The 18833-nt window shown below is 34.7% G+C and overlaps 2 protein-coding genes and 1 long non-coding RNA gene across 4 annotated transcripts in view; 1 reads left to right on the top strand and 2 right to left on the bottom strand.

The window, feature by feature from the left end:
* Window positions 1-631: 631 nt before the first annotated feature.
* On the top strand, window positions 632-4471 carry LOC126920663 (signal recognition particle receptor subunit alpha homolog). 2 transcript variants are annotated; one of them, XM_050731361.1, is made up of 8 exons: window positions 633-900; window positions 1090-1459; window positions 1887-1928; window positions 2193-2334; window positions 2414-2552; window positions 2640-3172; window positions 3260-3674; window positions 3756-4471. In XM_050731361.1, exons 1-8 carry the CDS (start codon window positions 784-786, stop codon window positions 3879-3881), a joined length of 1884 nt encoding a protein of 627 aa, XP_050587318.1. In that variant the 5' UTR covers window positions 633-783; the 3' UTR covers window positions 3882-4471. The 2 variants fall into 2 exon arrangements, with proteins under 2 accessions (XP_050587319.1, XP_050587318.1); XM_050731362.1 differs by lacking the exon at window positions 1887-1928 and having other exon boundaries at window positions 632-900.
* Window positions 4091-18833, bottom strand: part of LOC126920677 (ammonium transporter Rh type A) — a 26998-nt gene continuing 12255 nt past the window's right edge. The window contains exons 4-10 of the mRNA XM_050731393.1: window positions 15019-15169; window positions 13495-13642; window positions 12401-12619; window positions 12237-12319; window positions 7355-7498; window positions 5077-5242; window positions 4091-4711 (exon numbers count right to left, since the gene is read on the bottom strand). Of these exons, the coding sequence (XP_050587350.1) occupies window positions 4551-4711; window positions 5077-5242; window positions 7355-7498; window positions 12237-12319; window positions 12401-12619; window positions 13495-13642; window positions 15019-15169 (1072 nt within the window). The 3' untranslated portion in view covers window positions 4091-4550. The remainder of the gene's footprint in view (window positions 4712-5076; window positions 5243-7354; window positions 7499-12236; window positions 12320-12400; window positions 12620-13494; window positions 13643-15018; window positions 15170-18833) is intronic.
* Window positions 8882-10242, bottom strand: LOC126920743 (uncharacterized). Its single transcript, XR_007712076.1, has 2 exons — window positions 10158-10242; window positions 8882-9845 (listed from the first exon to the last, which is right to left on the bottom strand). It is a non-coding gene; the product is annotated as an uncharacterized LOC126920743 (long non-coding RNA).

Raw genomic sequence — 18833 nt, 5'->3', positions numbered from 1 at the left:
CTCATTATTTGATTCAAAGAATAATTGTATTGATAAAGTAAACAAAGAGAATAATAAATTGTAGAAAATTGTTTCATACTTTATAATTATTATTATAATTACATTAGATTTGTTTTTTGAAAATAGAAAAATGTTTATTTGCAAATTTGTATGATGTTGAATATTTAATAGAAAAAAATATGTACAAACATGCATATATGTATATATATAATTATGATACTTTTCAATCATATTTTTTAAATCAATATTTTGGACAAAAATGTTAAATTAATTTTTTTTTTGTGTATATATATATATATATATATATATAATATCGTAATTAAATTATTTTTGTAAGGAATGAAGCAATGTAAAAGTAATAATGAATAATTTTATGTATCTTTTATGTATTATAATAGTATAATGTTTATTAATAATAATAATACTTATTAATATTTAGTAGTAGTATAATATTCTTCATATTGTTGAGTATTTAACAGTATTACATAATCAAGATTAAGAATTTTCAGTATTCTAAATTTTAGTACATCTAAAACTTCATATATACACTTAAAATATGCGGGTCTTGCGTGTGGCGCCTTTTTGCGGCACTAACATGGCATTCCGTTGCAATGTACAGTTGCCTTAAAACTTCTCAATGTTTACGTTTCATCGTATCTTATAGTTTTTGTTCTAAGGTTTCTGTCTGTCTGACGTGTACAAAAATCAAAGTGCACGATCACTAGTAGGTTAGATTGTAACATCAAATCAAACATTTTTTTATTACTAAGAAATCGTATAATCATGCTCGACTTATTTACTATATTCAGTAAAGGTGGTATTGTTCTATGGTGTTTCCAAAGCACCTCGCAAATATTTGCTCCTAGTGTTAACGCTCTAATACGAAGTGTCATATTGCAAGTAAGTGTTGCTGTCAATGATATTTATTTTTTTGAATTTCGTTACGTCCATATGGAATACTATTAAAAGTTTGATCTTAATGTTGAAGAGGGATTAAATTCGAAAAAAAGAGTAGCTTCCATATTTAAATAATCGATCAATTAAACAACTAATATTTATCATAATGACATTTTGTATGTTTTATTGCAGGAACGTACGGGAAATCATACTTTTGAATACGATTCCTTACGCTTACAATATAAACTCGATAACGAGTTTGAGCTAGTGTTTGTTGTTGCATATCAAAAAATACTACAGTTGTCGTATGTAGACAAATTTTTAAACGACATCCATTTAGAATTTAGAGATAGATTCAAAAATGAATTGGAGAACTCTAAGTGGTTTTACAATTTTGAATTTCAAAATAATTATGAGCATGTACTTGCTATGGCTGAACAATGGGCACGAACTCAGGCTAAGATACCTAAACAAATGCGTACTTTCGATGAAAGTCAAAAATCAAAAAAGACTGTTGCTAGTATGATTGAACGGAAAGATGACAAAGATAATAAAAAGCAGGGTATGTAATGAATGTAATTTGGAGATTTTATTCAATGTCTCTTTCATTTATTTCAAATGCTTTGCCTTTTATAAGCTTAAGATATTACTAATTACTTTGTTTCTGTAGCTTAACACTATCTGTATATTCTTTTTACATTATTATTTCTTTTTTATATTGAAAGGCTTAAAATGGTTTAGGTATAATTCTTTATATAATACGAGTAGTTCTATTATTTATGATTATAACATTGCCAATGGTTTTTTGGAGTAATCTAGAATTACTTTTTATTAGCCTCTTCATTTATTTTTTACTGTTGAGTATTTTAAGCTGTTGAGGATATTTGTCTAGGATTTAATATAGAATCACAAGCAATTTTCATTTAGGTAGTAATATGTCCTTTCCAATGTGGGTATCACTAACAGGAAATGGGGATCTTCGCTTCTAGGTAAAAGGAAGACGGGAGTTAATACTAATAGAGATGATCAAAGTAAGTGATTTTGGATTTTACATACACACATAATCTGCTGCGTAAATGAATTATATGTTACTGCTATGGATTAACAATATTAACAGTGACTGGGTCTATGAGAGAATTAATATCTTCCATGTTATGATATAAGTTAAATGTCCCCAATAATGAATTATTAAATTTTAAAAAGATAATTAAATGTCTGTAACAGTTTGTCTATTTTCCTTTTTCTTTTTAGTAATTTTTAGTCTTTTATGTTCTGACTTTTATTTAATTCCACAGTGAAAATTCAAGAGGTCCCTAAACAGGATTTGTCAAACAATCAAGTAAATCATAATGGAGAAATGGACGAAGAAGTTTTAATCGCAAACCGTATGAAATTGGCTCAAAAAATGAATAATCAAAAGAAAAAAGTTGATAAACAGTGAGTTTCTTACATTTAGAAACAATAAATTTTGTATTGTATGAAATAATATGCTATATACAATATTTATGTTTCATAGAAAAAGCCAAAAACCTGAGAAAGCTGGCAAGAAACCCCGTGTGTGGGAATTAGGTGGGACTATCAAAGATCTTGCTGCTTTGGAACGCACCAAAGATAAACCAGAAGAAAGTGGCGATTATGTCGGAGCTGATAAAACAGTATAAATTATTTATTTTTAATTAAATAATTATGTTTAATAATTTATTCATAATTAAAAAATGGAATTTTCAAAATTATCTTTTTAGTTAGTAGGCCAGATGAAAGGTGGCATTCGTGATATAGTTGTTGAAAGTGATTCGGAGGATGAGTCTGATGAAGAAATGGAGAATCCCAAACCCCAAGTACAAAAGAAAAGCAACAGTATGTTTTCAATGTTCAAGAGTTTGGTCAGTAACAAGTCTTTGAAACATGAGGATATGGCTCCTGTTTTGGAAAAATTAAAAGATCATTTGATTTCGAAAAACGTAGCAGCTGATATTGCTCAAAAATTGTGCGATTCTGTCGGTGTAAAGCTCGAAGGAAAAGTACTTGGTACGTTCGATAGCGTGACTAGTACCGTCAAAGCCACGCTGACCGACGCACTGGTGCAAATACTGTCTCCAAAGAGACGTGTGGATATTCTGCGAGACGCAATGGAAGCAAAAAAAAATAACAGACCTTATGTTATGACTTTCTGCGGCGTAAATGGGGTGGGAAAATCCACAAATCTAGCGAAAATTTGTTTTTGGCTTATAGAGAATAATTTTCGTGTGCTAATTGCAGCGTGTGATACATTTAGGTGCCTTATTTATTTACTACAGTTCCTATTTCATTAATTTTTTATTTTAATATAGACGTGTTGTATTTTCAAATAATTTTATTTCAGAGCTGGTGCAGTTGAACAATTAAGAACTCATATGCGCCATTTGAATGCTCTTCATCCGCCAGAGAAGCATGAAAATCAATCTATGGTTCAATTGTATGAAAAAGGTTATGGAAAAGATGCTGCTGGTATTGCCATGGAAGCGATCCGTTTTGCTAAGGATCTGAAAATCGATGTAGTTTTGGTGGACACCGCGGGCAGAATGCAAGATAACGAACCATTAATGAGAGCCTTGACTAAGTTGATCAAAGTAAACGAACCAGATTTAGTACTCTTTGTTGGTGAAGCTCTTGTTGGAAACGAAGCTGTTGATCAATTGGTAAAATTTAATCAAGCACTAGCCGATCATAGTCAATCCACCAATCCTCATATCATTGATGGCATCGTGTTAACTAAATTTGATACAATCGATGATAAGGTGAATAGAATCTATCAACAGGATATAATTAAATATTTATTACGATATATTGTTATACTGTCTATTGTTATTGGTTTTCAGGTAGGCGCGGCGATTTCTATGACGTATATTACTGGACAACCCATCGTTTTTGTTGGGACAGGACAAACTTATACTGATTTGAAGTCATTAAACGCAAAAGCCGTGGTACATGCATTAATGAAGTAATTGTTGATTTGAATAATAAAAGACGATATTAAAATTATTATATAAAAAAAGTTAATTAAAATTTCGATGGATTGTTATCAACTATTTCGTGGGATTAATTATCTCTATTATAATAATAATTATAATTATATGCAAAAAGTTTAGCAGGAATATAATATATTATCGTGTTTAAATACATATATATTATTTTTGATTATCTTTCATTGATATATATTGCTCTTATGATAAATTTTTTAATACGCTAGCATTTAAACGACTCGGTAAATACTGCTATTCCTAGAATCGCTCGAATTCGTTATAAATGATTTATGATATAAATTTATGGTGTTTTCCAAGAAATATATAAATAATGCGACTAAAAAAAGAAAATAGAATGCCATACATTCTTCGTATGCTTTGCTTTTCTTTCAACAATTATTTTATTTTGTATGCTCTGTCTGTAATATTGATTTTTCACTTTCCTGTCACTTGTTGAATACGTAGCATATAAATTGACTGTTCCTCTTGCAAGAATATTGTTGCACCAGTGAAGATGCGTCGTGTATGTAATGTTTAACAAATTGTTTAATAAATTTTACAAGTTTTCCTAAGTTCAGGGTTCTATTTTTGTCGTTTATTTGCATTCACGTGCTAGCGTAATATTTTTGCTGTTGATTATAAGGATTCGTCTCAGATATCCTCCATCGATAATGGGTCGCTGTCACTGCTTATTGTGTCTTCCTTGATTGGCGGCTTCTGTACGATTTCCTCTTCCAATTCCCAATGGATTTTATCGTCGAACTTTTGCTCCTCGGAAATCGAACCGCAGACCAACACCCGCATCAGTATACCTACGCAAGAATTTATTTGTCCCAGTGTGATGTCGATATGATTTTAAAGCGAGCTATGTATAAATTTACATTTCTTTTCTACGTATCCTCTCCCAGAAGAAAAAATAAAAAAAAAAAAAAAGAAAAAGGAGAATAACACAATGTCCTAGAAAATGTGACTACAATTAAAATTGAAAGAAAAGAAATTTAGAAACTTCTATAAATTTGCATTGTTGATTCTGTGAAATTGAGTAAATATTTAGATGCCAATCAATATTCTAATAACTGTTTATGCTCTTTCTTTTAATTCGACAAAGATCCAACGAGAAGTTGTGCAATTTATTATTTTCAAAATGTCACCTGGATTATCAATGAGAAACGATTACCTGTTATTAATCCTGAAACGATGGCCATTCCCATTGTAATTGCTAGTACTATTAATTGATAGCCAGCCTGTTCCATTGCTGTTCTGTCAAGGCCAGCTGATATACCATAATTGTCTCTCATCTCGGCCAACTTTTCTTCAGTGTCTGGTGCTCGCGCGGGAAAGATCTAACAAGAAGAAGCGAGATGAATTTTCTATGAAACAATATGCGAATTGAAGATCACTCGTGATTTTCAGCAAGTAGATTGCGAAAGTAAATTGCAAGTAAATTACATAATTCTGAATCTTTCAGTAATAACAATAAACCTATATACGTAAATCATATTTTATATAATATCATTTTTATCAAAATCATTCAAGAACCTTCAACGTGCACTTCATAATAACGACGTATTATTTTTTAGACGTTTGCCGCCATCTGACTTTAAAGACAAATTTCAAATGTCGCTACTGTACCGACATCCATCTTTGAAGAGAAATTTAATATTTGTCTCCAAAGTCAGATGGCGGCAGTATTTAAATATTTGGTGATCCGACTAATTAATAGTGTCATCAGAAAAATATGCCGATCGCATAAAAAATTGATCAATAAAAATTGATCGAGCTGAGTTATAACAGATATTTAGATTGTACGTTTGATCAATGAAAATGTGAGTGAGAATGTGTAGACATCAGACATAATAACGACGTATTATTTTTAGACGTTTGCCGCCATCTGACTTTAAAGACAAATTTCAAATGTCGCTAATGTACCGACACCCATCTTTGAAGAGAAATTTAATATTTGTCTCCAAAGTCAGATGGCGGCAGTATTTAAATATTTGGTGATCCGACTAATTAATAGTGTCATCAGAAAAATATACCGATCGCATAAAAAATTGATCAATAAAAATTGATCGAGCTGAGTTATAACAGATATTTAGATTGTACGTTTGATCAGTGAAAATGTGAGTGAGAATGTGTAGACATCAGACATAATAACGACGTATTATTTTTAGACGTTTGCCGCCATCTGACTTTAAAGACAAATTTCAAATGTCGCTAATGTACCGACACCCATCTTTGAAGAGAAATTTAATATTTGTCTCCAAAGTCAGATGGCGGCAGTATTTAAATATTTGGTGATCCGACTAATTAATAGTGTCATCAGAAAAATATGCCGATCGCATAAAAAATTGATCAATAAAAATTGATCGAGCTGAGTTATAACAGATATTTAGATTGTACGTTTGATCAGTGAAAATGTGAGTGAGAATGTGTAGACATCAGACATAATAACGACGTATTATTTTTAGACGTTTGCCGCTATCTGACTTTAAAGACAAATTTCAAATGTCGCTAATGTACCGACACCCATCTTTGAAGAGAAATTTAATATTTGTCTCCAAAGTCAGATGGCGACAGTATTTAAATATTTGGTGATCCGACTAATTAATAGTGTCATCAGAAAAATATGCCGATCGCATAAAAAATTGATCAGTAAAAATTGATCGAGCTGAGTTGTAACAGATATTTAGATTGTACGTTTGATCAGTGAAAATGTGAGTGAGAATGTGTAGACATCAGACGGTATCTATATAGTAACTTGAAGTCACGTAGCTATCGGGTATCGAGTGTATGATTGCTTATAACGAGAGAATTTAGATGGCAAGTAATGATTATAACATTTGATTATAACATTTAACAACAAATGAGTATAACATTTACTTCAGAACTTCTGACATATATATATGCTTGCATACAGTCTTTATACAGGCTTACAGTGATTCGGTCACGCAGTATTCTATATCTTAACATAAAAAATTTCCAATATATGTAGTATCGTGGACAAAAGACGAGGGTCTCATCGTCGGGTACCTCAATGTGTCGTCGGTCCTTTTAAGTTAGTTTTGTGGAAAGGGCCCGCGTAAGCCTAGCCACGGGTGTTTTCGGGACACGCGCGCGATAGGACGTTTTCGGGACACGTGCGCGATAGGGCGTTTTCGGGACACGTGCGCGATAGGGCGGGAAAGACAAAGAGATGTTAAAGGCAGTGTTAGTTGAGAAGCCGGAGAAGACGGATGCAGAAGGTGTCCAGAGCGTGAATCGGAAAGTCGCAAGCCGCTTATGAGAATAAGACGTACAACAGCATTATAATCATTTCGTTGCTTCGAATATCATTTATTAAATCAAAACATCATTATTTATCCTTTCCTCTAAGACCCGTTTAGATACTACATATATTAAAAGAAAAGCCAGTCGTCAATTAATCCTTCGTTAAGGAGAGGAAACTTACGTACCTCGTAGAGGGAATAATCGTAAGAGTCTTCAGTGGCGAGGCCTGCCATCAGTGCGCCAAAGAGAGCACCTAAAACGCCGGGAATGCCGTGGAGATTGTGCACACCGCACGTGTCATGAATCCTCAGATATTTCCGGATCAGCGGCTGGAAGAAAAAGTGGAAGAATCGAGACCAAAAGCCTGGAAATTGCAAGTTCGAAGGAAATTGCTGTAACTGGTGAGTCAAGTCATTCCTCATTTTTTCAATTTGATCTTTCTACTGATACCGAAGGCGCGATGGTAAACGTTGATACAATGAGATGATAATGAATAGGTAAATTTGAAAGTTCTTTTATCGCACATAAAAAGAAAATAAAATTCGTATATGTTCAGGCATAAGATTGCTTGTTGTATTGTTCGTAAATAGGTTATGTAGTAGTTGAAAGAATTGATGCAGTCAAGATGTTAACTTTGCAAATTCTTTTATCGAAAAGTAACGAGGAAAAGTATGATTTTTATATATTCAAGCACAAGATTGCTTATATTTTTTTACAAATATGTGATACAGTAGTAAAAACCGTGAACAATTCCAATTTGAAATCAATCGCTTGGTTTTCGAAAAATTGAATATTGCATTAAGCATACAGCCGGTATTTTTATATTTATCGGAACGTATCAGATTAATGCGAAGAATGAACGAGGGTTAAGAAGATAAATTGCAGGATGAAGTTAAAGTGGATGACTTTCGGGGAACGGCGGTTAGAATCGTGAGGGTTGATAGTAAGGATGAAGTCTTGGGGTTGATAATTAGGGTATTGGGGTTGATGAAGGGTGTAGATGAGAGGTAATGATCGAGTACTAATGGGGACAAGTGGGGGATTTGAACTGATTCACGGAGTAGTTTGTGAATTTTTGGTGCGACAAATTGGCCGTATAGTTTTTTAAAAGATATGCACTGTAAATTTTCTATCTCTGGAAAAATTGTATTCCGTTTCGTAACTGTTTCATTTATTTTTGTTTGTTATTCACTTTTTTTATTAATATAAAAAATTACTTCTTTGTAGAGTGATTATAATTTCGTGAAAGTTTCTCCAGTTTTCTTTTTATCTGTTTTTTTTTTTTTTTTTTTTTTTTAATTTCTCTTTACGATCATTCATCATCCTTCTCCAATTTCTTTCAACATCATCTTTCATCTTCTGTCGATCTTCTTCAGTGGATGTTTAAAAATAGAATTTGATTTTTTTCTGTTATTAGAATAAAATTTCGAACGTCATTTTAAACATGTATTTAGCACATATTTTTTTTATGGTCACTGTTCGAAGCAATTTGACAGTGGTTGACTAAATGGTCTTACATTTCCTCGATTTTCGTTTGTTGTTCTGCTGTGTGTTATCTCTGAATAAAATGCATTCAGTTTATTGGAAAACCAATTTGTTAATTTATTTCCTGCATCAGTTGAACGCTTCTTCCCCTCCTGTTTTTTGTTACCATTCCTTGTTTTAGTTTTTTTTACTTAATATCGTTGTTTCTTTTGAACACGAGGCGCGCGCTGCGTCGAAACACGTTACTCTCGCGTAATTTTCATTTTTACAAAATTTAGGAGAACAAACTAAGAGAGAAAAAGTTGATGGAAAAAATGTATCTCGTACGAAAATGTAGCATTCGTATATTTGTTGTTCTCGTCGTTTTTCCAATCAAAGTGAGAGACTACAAACAATCGTAGTTATCACGTTCTTGTTTCTTTCTCTGTGCTATTTATATTTTTTTCGCTAGAAGAACATGAAAATTTAAGTTGGCAATTTGAATAACGTTTAATTAAAATGCATTTCGTTAGAGTATTCAATAGAGTATTATTAATTCTTTCAATTTTCCTTTATATTTTATCATACGCTGTTAATCGCTATTAACGCTAATAATAATAACGCATTCGAAACGTACGATAATTGTTCCTCCTAAATTTCACGTAAATTCGCGACTACCTACGCGTTTCCCAGATATGTTTATATTTACTGTTATGCTTTCCACTGACTGTTCCGTGGAAAGCATAGATCTACGCGAGCGTTAACCGGACGAAAGATAACAAAACCGGAAAATCTAAGTGGATGATGCGTACCACGTTGAAAACAATTTAGTTTTTTTAATTTTTTCTCCCTTCTTTTTTTTTTCGTCGTTACGACTTTCACGTACAAAATATTACTTCCATGTGCTTTATCGTTCTACTTGCAAAGACATTAGTCCCTTTTTACCTTTAATAAATATTCATTTTATATTATCATTGTTACCTTTAAATTTTATTCATCATCCTTTAAAGCTCTTTATAATACTCTGATAATTTTTTGGTAGAAGATCCGCTTGTAACAAATTATTATTTTCTCTTTGATAAAGTTGGACTCTTTAACCCGAGAAGAAATATCTTATTAGTTTTGTATAAGTTAGAATTTCCACATTATCTCTTCTGGATTACAGTTTCCAATTAATTGGAGTTTTCACAGAGGCGTTGAAATTTCTGTTACCTCTCTTATTAGTTTTGTATAAGTTAGAATTTCCATATTATCTCTTCTGGATTACAGTTTCCAATTAATTGGAGTTTTCACAGAGGCGTTGAAATTTCTGTTACCTCTCTTATTAGTTTTGTATAAGTTAGAATTTCCATATTATCTCTTCTGGATTACAGTTTCCAATTAATTGGAGTTTTCACAGAGGCGTTGAAATTTCTGTTACCTCTCTTATTAGTTTTGTATAAGTTAGAATTTCCATATTATCTCTTCTGGATTACAGTTTCCGATTAATTGGAGTTTTCACAGAGGCGTTGAAATTTCTGTTACCTCTCTTAATTCTTCTTAGTAATATCACACGAAAGCAGTAACTCTACTAATAACTAGATTAATTTCCCGAGAACTTTCAACGAACAAATTTAGCATAGACACGAGGAGATTTTCGTTGTCGAAAAAAATCGCTGATTAATACGGTTAAACCGCGTTTGATCCGTACGTGTTCGGAAGTTCCACCGCGGAAGGAAAAGGGCGCGGAAATCAGAAGAACAAAGTACATAAAGAATATGGAATTAGCGAGCCGCGAAGGAAGCCTCGTCGCATGAATCGCGCGGATGATTAAAAGAACTTTTGACGAAAGTTCCTCGCGATGATTATTCGTCTTCCGCGGATCTCCCTAAGACAATACCGTCATCGCGTGTTTTCTCTATTCCGTTGTCGAGACTCGAGGCGAAAGGAAAGGGTTTAAACATTTTAAAGTCTGTGTTCCGCGCAAATTAAGGAACAATTGGTTAAATTACGTGGTATCGATAGTTTGACTCTTCCTTCGTTACTCTTATCTTTTATTGATCTTTTCTTTATCCCCTTGTGCTATCCTTCTTTGCGATGCTTTAAGAGTATTCTAAACGTTATTTTTTAACATTACAAATATTTGACCGTATACAAAGCGCGTATTGTTGCATAATTATTGTAGTAATACGATTATCAATGCGTGACAAGTACAAAACTTCATTGAAGAGTATAGTATTTATAAACGCTATCGAGATTCTAAATATATCTGTTTCGTGCTAAGGTTATTAGCGATATTAATATTTTAATGTAATTTCGCCATCTAAAAGATCAATGTAACATCGTTCTTCTGTATTTTGTAGGAAATTAGGCGGATATTTGAAACTTAATCAAATTAAAAAGCATGAACTTTCGAAGTCTAAAGAATTTTCAACGAGAATTGCATCTTTTTATATTTAGAACGCTTATTCGTATATTTTCTTTTGCATTGACTACATCCGTAAAATAAATGCAACTTCGGAGAAGAGAAAAGTTTTTCACTCAGTGAAAAACTGGATTTAGCGAGGAGCATTGCGAGTAAAAAAAATTCTTTTCTCATTTTACAAAGTATTTTACGATTTAATTTCGAGAGAAAAGATATAATCGCGGTGGTAACTTCTACGATGTGAAATCACGGCACTGACACGAGATTAACGAGAATCTTGCTACTGGACGGTAACGAAATACGAAAGTAACGTAATATAGGCTGTTGGAGGTAACCATCAAGAATAAGCGACGTCAGAGCCGATCACGTGCCGGTAAATTTAATTTGCTCGCGATTCATAATCGTTTCCCGGGGTTCACGTGCACGTCGTTTCATCGATGAAAGCCACTTTCCGCGAAATTCATGTTGCCCAGGTATATGAACTTCACGAGAATTTTCGCCACCACTTTGGCAGCTTAAAAATTTCAGTCGACCTCGTCAAAGCTTTGCACGGAGCTTCTAATATGATTATATCGAACGAGACCACTCACCCTTTGAACTTAAACTCACCTTCATTACGTAATATCACATCGTACTGTCACTTTTGATTCTTTTGTAATTAATTTTACCTCGACAGCTTTACGTTCTGAATCGTGTAATTATTAACTGTCGTTGGTATTTTATAATTTTACACGTTCTACGACTTTTCATAGTATCCGAAATAATATTAAATCGTTTAAAATAAAAAACGTAAAACATCGTTCGGTGAAAAATATCCAACTGACTTACAATGCTCGTACGTACAGCGATCATCATAGTCGTTTTGTAACTACGTTTCTGTTTCGAAATAATTACGATCTCCCATGAAATCTCGCTACCCGTACGCTGTTGTAATTTCAAAAAATCCTCTTGTTTTATTACGTTGTATCGTTTAATCGACGTTTTATAACTTTTACCTTTATCAACAGCGAATAGTAAAATCCACCCAACCACTGCTTATCTCCGATCGATCGAGGCACGTTTATTTCGCGCAATCTCAAACATTCCGCATTCTCGTTTTTTTCTTTCTCAAACGTACCAACTACCAGCGAAATCTTTATCATCCATTCGATTCGTCCGTTCTTCTCGCATACGTTTAAAGCAAGAGAGGAGCCAATTACCGTGAGATATTTGTATCCTAATACGCTGAGTAGTCCAGCCAGACCACCTATGGCCAAAGCACCCACCGGTTTGCACATCATGCCTGTATTTATTCAGAAAATGTTAGACGCACGGATCGAGTACCGTCCAATGTAAATCTTCGATTAATTAAATCGTCTTGTACCTGCTGCGGTGCCGATAGCTACACCGCCGGCTAAAGTCGAATTCTGCACGTGCACCATGTTGAATTTGCTATCACTGGAGACCAGGGCGGAGGTCGCGAACGCCATCACACAGCTGGACGAGATAGACAGAAGAGTGTTTATAATGGCCCTTTGCTGATCGTCTCCTTCCAGAGTGGCGCTGTTGAACGATGGCCAGAACAACCACAGGAACACGGTGCCTATCGAAGCAAACAACGTTCTCCTTTCCTCCGTTTCCCTCAAAGATACTATCTTTGTATTCGACGTCGATGAATTTGCTCGCGATACGTGAATTTGTGGAACGTGAGTTTATGCAACGAGAAATGACGCGATGTTTGAAGAGATGGCTATATCTTTGATAGTAGCTTTTAGCGTAGAGGCGTGGTTAAGTTACTTCAGCTATCAGCGAAATGCAGTTTCATATTAAGACGATATAAATCGTTCGCCCGTGATTATCGCGTGCACGAACCTTCGAAGAAAATTCAATGCTATTTGTATTAGCTTGCGAGGAAAGTTTCTTTCGTTTTATGAGAAAATAATAGACGCGCGACGTTTTTTGTTTGATATTATTTTCTCGAATTCATCGTAGGATTCGTTTTGTTCTGTGGAGACAAACACCGCGACATCTCACGGACTTGCTTTCACGTTTGTATAAAGGTGTACTGTTGTAAAAAACACGTTTACGAAAGAAAGATACTTATCGGACAATCTAATAATACGTGGAATATTTCGCTTAATTTCAATCGCGCAAATGGTTAATGTACCGAAGACCAAACAACAGTATATCGTGTGTACTAACTTGTCCAATTACTTCGAATTTCATAAAATTGTAGAATCTAGTAAAAAAGGAAGATATCGAACGAATCTTTGGAATTTCCTTTCATAGTTTCCTCCGTATTAAAAAATTGAATTTGATAGTATCGATCGATCGGAAGAGATTCAAAGACTCGATAAGTCAATGATCCTTCCGTAAGATTCTTCGAACTCAAACGATTATTTAACGTTGGAAGTGTAATTTGACGAAGTTAGCGACGTTTCTCGATCGTGAAGCGGAGAAAAAATGAGAGAAACAGACCAATCATCGCGAAGATGTCAGAGTTGTAGGATGCTCCCTCGAGATTATGTTTCGTAGGCTTGTCCTTTATTCCCAATACGAAACTGACGGCAAGTCCAAAATATGCTCCGAACACATGGACAAACATGGTATCGCCTGCATCGACGGCCTGCGAAATGAAAATTCATTTGACAAAAAAAAAAAAAGAGAAAAAATGAAAAATTGACAGGACTCATTTTTATCACGAGTTCCTCGATCTGTAATTATAATTTTTATTTTTTAAATCATTTTGTTTAGATTTCTGCTTCGTAGAGTAACGATATTTTCATCGATAAGCGTTAACACGTGTAACACAGTAGAGATTTCATTTCTATTTCGAGCAAAATCCCAAAGTAAATTGAAAATAAAATCGATAATAGCGAAAGTAAATAAGTTCGATCCGCCAGGACAATATGGAATACTGTGGAAACATGTTTGTTCACCGGTAATACACATCGTGCTTACAACTTTTTCGAACATTCACTGCCAACATTGATTCCAGCGTGTGGTGGTCCAAGTTCTAATAATTTTTAAAACGGAACTTTCGAAGAAATTTAATAACGAAAGTAAGGAGGAGAAACGATTTGATTAGTACGTGTTCGTTCTACTTTTTTGGCTATCGATTATACGATAGCCGACTTTAGTTTGTTTTTTAAAATCGACCGCTTCGAATACTTTTTCGCAACTTTTCTAATTATCGGTATTCGCTAATCCTATTCCAACGTCGCGTCGTTTAAAAACTTTGAAATTTACGGAACTTTCGAAATTATACCGCACGCGATTGCTCCCTCGAAAATATCAAACTTTTTGAAACTTTGCGACGAACAGAGATCGAAGTAGATCGAAGAAAATCTATATAAATGTTTTTTTCGATCGTATGTCAGCGATGTTTCACTTCTACACATATATCGATTATTCTGCGAAATAGAAAAAAGAAAAGGAGCGGTATATTGTCTTTAAGGAAGAGAATTTAACAAAGCCCATTTTCCCAACTTTCCCGTTTTCGTTATTCAAAATTTATCATATAGAAGACTTAAATTTAACTTCATAGATAAATGTTTCAAATGCTCGAGCTTTAGTAAAAATAAAGAATCCTCAATTATAATAATTATAGTACGGCACGCGCGTAATAATTTCCCGTTGTTCTTTATTATTTGAAATATTTTTAGATCGACTAGCGAGCCTGTACATACACTTGACACCTTCTCCGCGTTATAAGAAATTTCCTGCCTCCATTATTTTAAAATTAACCAACAACACCGCACGCTCCCGACACCTCATTTTATTAGCAAAAATTCCTCTTCGATCTCTGCGCCCCATCCATCACCCAATATCCATTATTTTCTTCCGCAGAAGCCGATAACGCGCCTGGCGGAAAGCCTCTTTACGTGCCGTTAAACCAGTCGTTTCCGGTATCGAGCAGAAACTCGCGCTCTCGATGGTGGATCGTTTGAAAATCGAGCGTGACGCTCGTAAACGCGCCCGAAGAAGCAGGAGTTGACTTACCATGAACACATGCTCTCCCACGTATTTGTTCACGCTGAACATGATCAGTTCGAAAATGCCCATGAACACGAGCTGCATGTAGGTCGTCTTACCCAGCAAAGCACCCATGGATATCAACGGCGTGACCACCGCAATGTCCGCGTTCAGCAGGCTGAAAGTTTCCACGTGGGTTGATCGATATTAACCGGCGCGTTATTAACCGGCGCGTTATTAACCGGCTGCTAGTCGCCCCGAAAACCGGAGATCAGTATTCATAACATGAAAGCGCGATCTCGACTGTTATGCAAACAAGTCGGATCACGGAACACGGAACACGGACGTGATATCCTGGTGGTTCGTTCTCGCGGACCTAGCTCGACCATTCCTCCGCGCCTTTGTGGCTCGTGTATAGCAACCAAACTGAATCTACGTTTTATTTTCTTTTCTCGTTTTCTACTTTTATTCCTTTGGAATACCATGGAAGATAGGACGTTGCTTCTTTCGAACAAGCTTCCCAGCCACCTTGCTCTTTATTCTTGTTTTTTAACGCTGTTTGGGATAACTGGAACAATGGTTGTCAGTGAGAGGCAAACGGAAGGCGGCAAGCGGGTAGCGCGTGCATAATTTCCGATGTTATTGATATGACAATGATAATGACAATGATAATGACAAAATCATTAGGTGGCATTGACAAAATGCCCAATCACTCGGTTGCCAACCCAATAGTTCGTAAGAATATAGGTAGAGAAAAATTTTTCGTAACACCGCATTTAGAAAGCGAAGATATGCAGAACGAAACTTGAGATGGGAATAAATTGAAGTTTTGAATGAGTTCAGGGAACGGAAAATTCTGGCTGAAGGAAGTGATTAAGAGATATTAACCATTCCAACGAAGAATTTACCGGTCTATTTGCTGAACAAGGTGATGTTAAATTATCATGACGCGATGTATTATTAATGCGATACGAAGGATAGGATCGTAGAAGATTTTGCAGGTGGAGAATATTGTACCTATAGATATTTATCAAACGATAATTATTCTCTGGGAATATATACATTTTGAAGAACTTGTCTAGCGTTTAGACAAGAACTTATCTAAGGACGTTGTAGCGTTTTATTCGTATCATATATTAACGAACGTAGAGCTCAAGGAATTTGGCGTTTAATGAAAAAAGTTTATTTGCAAATTAAACACAGATCAAACGCTCCGTTTAAAAATTCAATGTAAAATATCTCTTTTATTTTCGCTCGATCCTCTTGTTCTATTACCCGTTCTGTATATTTTTCAATGCACTTTTACACATATTTGTGTACGAATTACTCAATACGAGCAAATAATTGTTATAACAGATACGAACGAACAACGTAGAAATTGCGAAAGTAATTACACTAACAAAAAGCAATACAGCGATATTCCACTTTATGATCACTTTTCGTTTGGAAATTCGAGCGGACTGTTATTCGAGACTGACTATTTCTCTTATTGCGATCGGCCAGCGTGAATTCATGGCTCGACGAAGGGAAAAGAGAGGACTCGAAACACAGAATATTCGTTGCACACTTTTTCGGCTTATCAACTATTCATGTATCAGGTAAACACAATTCTACAAGCTGGCTTTGACATTTAATCGCGCATCGGCCGGTTCGAATATATTTTGCAGCAGTATCCGATAAAAATATCCTCGGACTTTTCTGCCGATAGGAACCTGATGTGTATATTACCGGGACCGCTATACGAATTTATTTATTTCCAATAGCTACATATGTACGTGTACCATGCGTTTTTCGAATACAGTGACATAGATAAGACGCAAACTTCGGCCTTGTGTCACGCAAGAATTTTCATAATTCCTCCCGATGACGATAATTTTGCAAATATTTGTAAAAATCTCGATCGAAGCAGTAGAAGTTCCAAACAGAATGATATTCTCCATGATAATTTTTTTTACAAAAGCGAATAGCCTATAAATTGCTATTTACAAATAGTTGTAAATATAGTGTTCTCTTTATTCTAATACAAATTTAACGATTCGTAATTCGCCGATCGAGAAGGACCAGCGCTATTTTACACCGTTCAACTAACATCGTCACAACGAAATTTCTTATTTCTTAAAAATATCTTGATTCTTGAAATTGAGAAATTTTACTTTCGAATCGTTTATCTTGGAGAATATTTTGCAAAAAGGAAATTCGGATTCCCCGGATTAACTTCAATATATCTTCTCTCGCGTATGGAAAGTAACTTGAAATATCGAAGTGTGCAATGGTATTTCGTAATTAGTCAGATTATTCAAATGGAAAAGCACCTGTAAATTGAGCGGGGGAAGGTAGGAAATATGGAATTAATACATCTGTCTTAAGCAGCGAGCTTCAGAAACTTGTGGCAAACAACTGCGCGCTTTGTTATCGTGGTTCGTGAAACCACTTAGGGAAGCTATATAACATTCTGCGATATTGTTGCGGTGCCTTAGATGCTTTAGGCCCTAAGTCTGCTTCAAGCTGAATACCCAGAAGATCTTTGCTGGATTAAGGAAACTTTATGTAACATCATGCAACAGACTTCGTACAGTATACTCTAAAATTGTTCTTGCAATTTAAAGCCTCGCGTGACGCGTTAGATTCGCGTTAAAATTATTTCCAACTTTCTTGCAAGATTGTGTAGCATCAACGCGTACGAAAGTTGTGAGAAAATCTCGCGACGTTACGCAATAGTTTTTCCACGCATTGGAAGTTTATAAAACGTTTTAAAACGTGGCCGAGCCGATTTGAAATATCGTTGCAAATAGGAAAGATTCTGAGCAACATTTCCATGTTACACGCGCGGCTATTTGCAATGTTCTAAACGATATAGAATACTCTACAAGTTTATAGAATGTTTTAGAACAGTTTGGAATATGTCGAAATTGTATTTTCCTCTCTCTGAACGATTTCAACGGTACACCATACGCGCTATTGTTTTGGCTTTGTACATTGTTGTTGGGTATTACAGTACACAATGTGGTTTATATGTAGAACATTTTGCAAACAGTTTGGAATAATTTGAAACGTAGTTATATATTGGAATTCCCTCTGTAGGGAATTATTATGTTACTGGGAAACATTTTTACGATACCTTGAATATTATAGGCTATCCATAATACTGTAGGGTAGTTTGTAACTTTGTCGTAGTAAATCTGTAGATCGATGACATCTTTGAAAAACTTTCAGTTAAGTTGGTAGTGTTGCAACAATGATTTAAAAGTTCGTGGAATTTGTCAGAACGTGTCTGACGACATTTTCAAGTTTTCTATAACGTACCGATTATTTGGAAAAATATATCGAAATTTGTTTTCTATTTTTTTTTTCTTTTTACTAATAATAACAGCGACTAACCGAGTGAAATCGAAAGTTAGATTCTTTGTCGAAACGAAATACTATTAACAGCGAGACAAAAGAAAAGTAGTTGATAAGACTTTCGTTAACCAAAGTTGGAAAAATATAAAGTCTACTATTTAATGGACGATATGTATACGTCCATTTTAAGTAAAATTCTAAGATTTTAAAGTAAAATCATGGAAAGGGCTGGTGTATGAAAAGGATGCTCGGGAAGAGTTAATTTAATTCTGAGAAAAGTCGCGTAATGAATATTATATGTTTCAATTAGCTTGCTTACAACCTTAATTCCATGATAATTCCGACTCGGAATTATCCGACTCGAATCTGGTCAAGCGAGGAAGTTTTCAACGATTCAGAATATTCTCATTATGAATGCGACGACATAATTAGCCGCGAGAGTAATTACTTTCGCTTCCGTTAGTTTCTACCTCTCAAAGCACCGTTATCCGTTTTCGTGATCC

The sequence above is a fragment of the Bombus affinis genome, chromosome 9 (assembly GCF_024516045.1).
Source record: "Bombus affinis isolate iyBomAffi1 chromosome 9, iyBomAffi1.2, whole genome shotgun sequence".
NCBI lineage: Eukaryota > Metazoa > Arthropoda > Insecta > Hymenoptera > Apidae > Bombus > Bombus affinis.
This window is presented reverse-complemented; position numbering and strand designations above follow the sequence as displayed.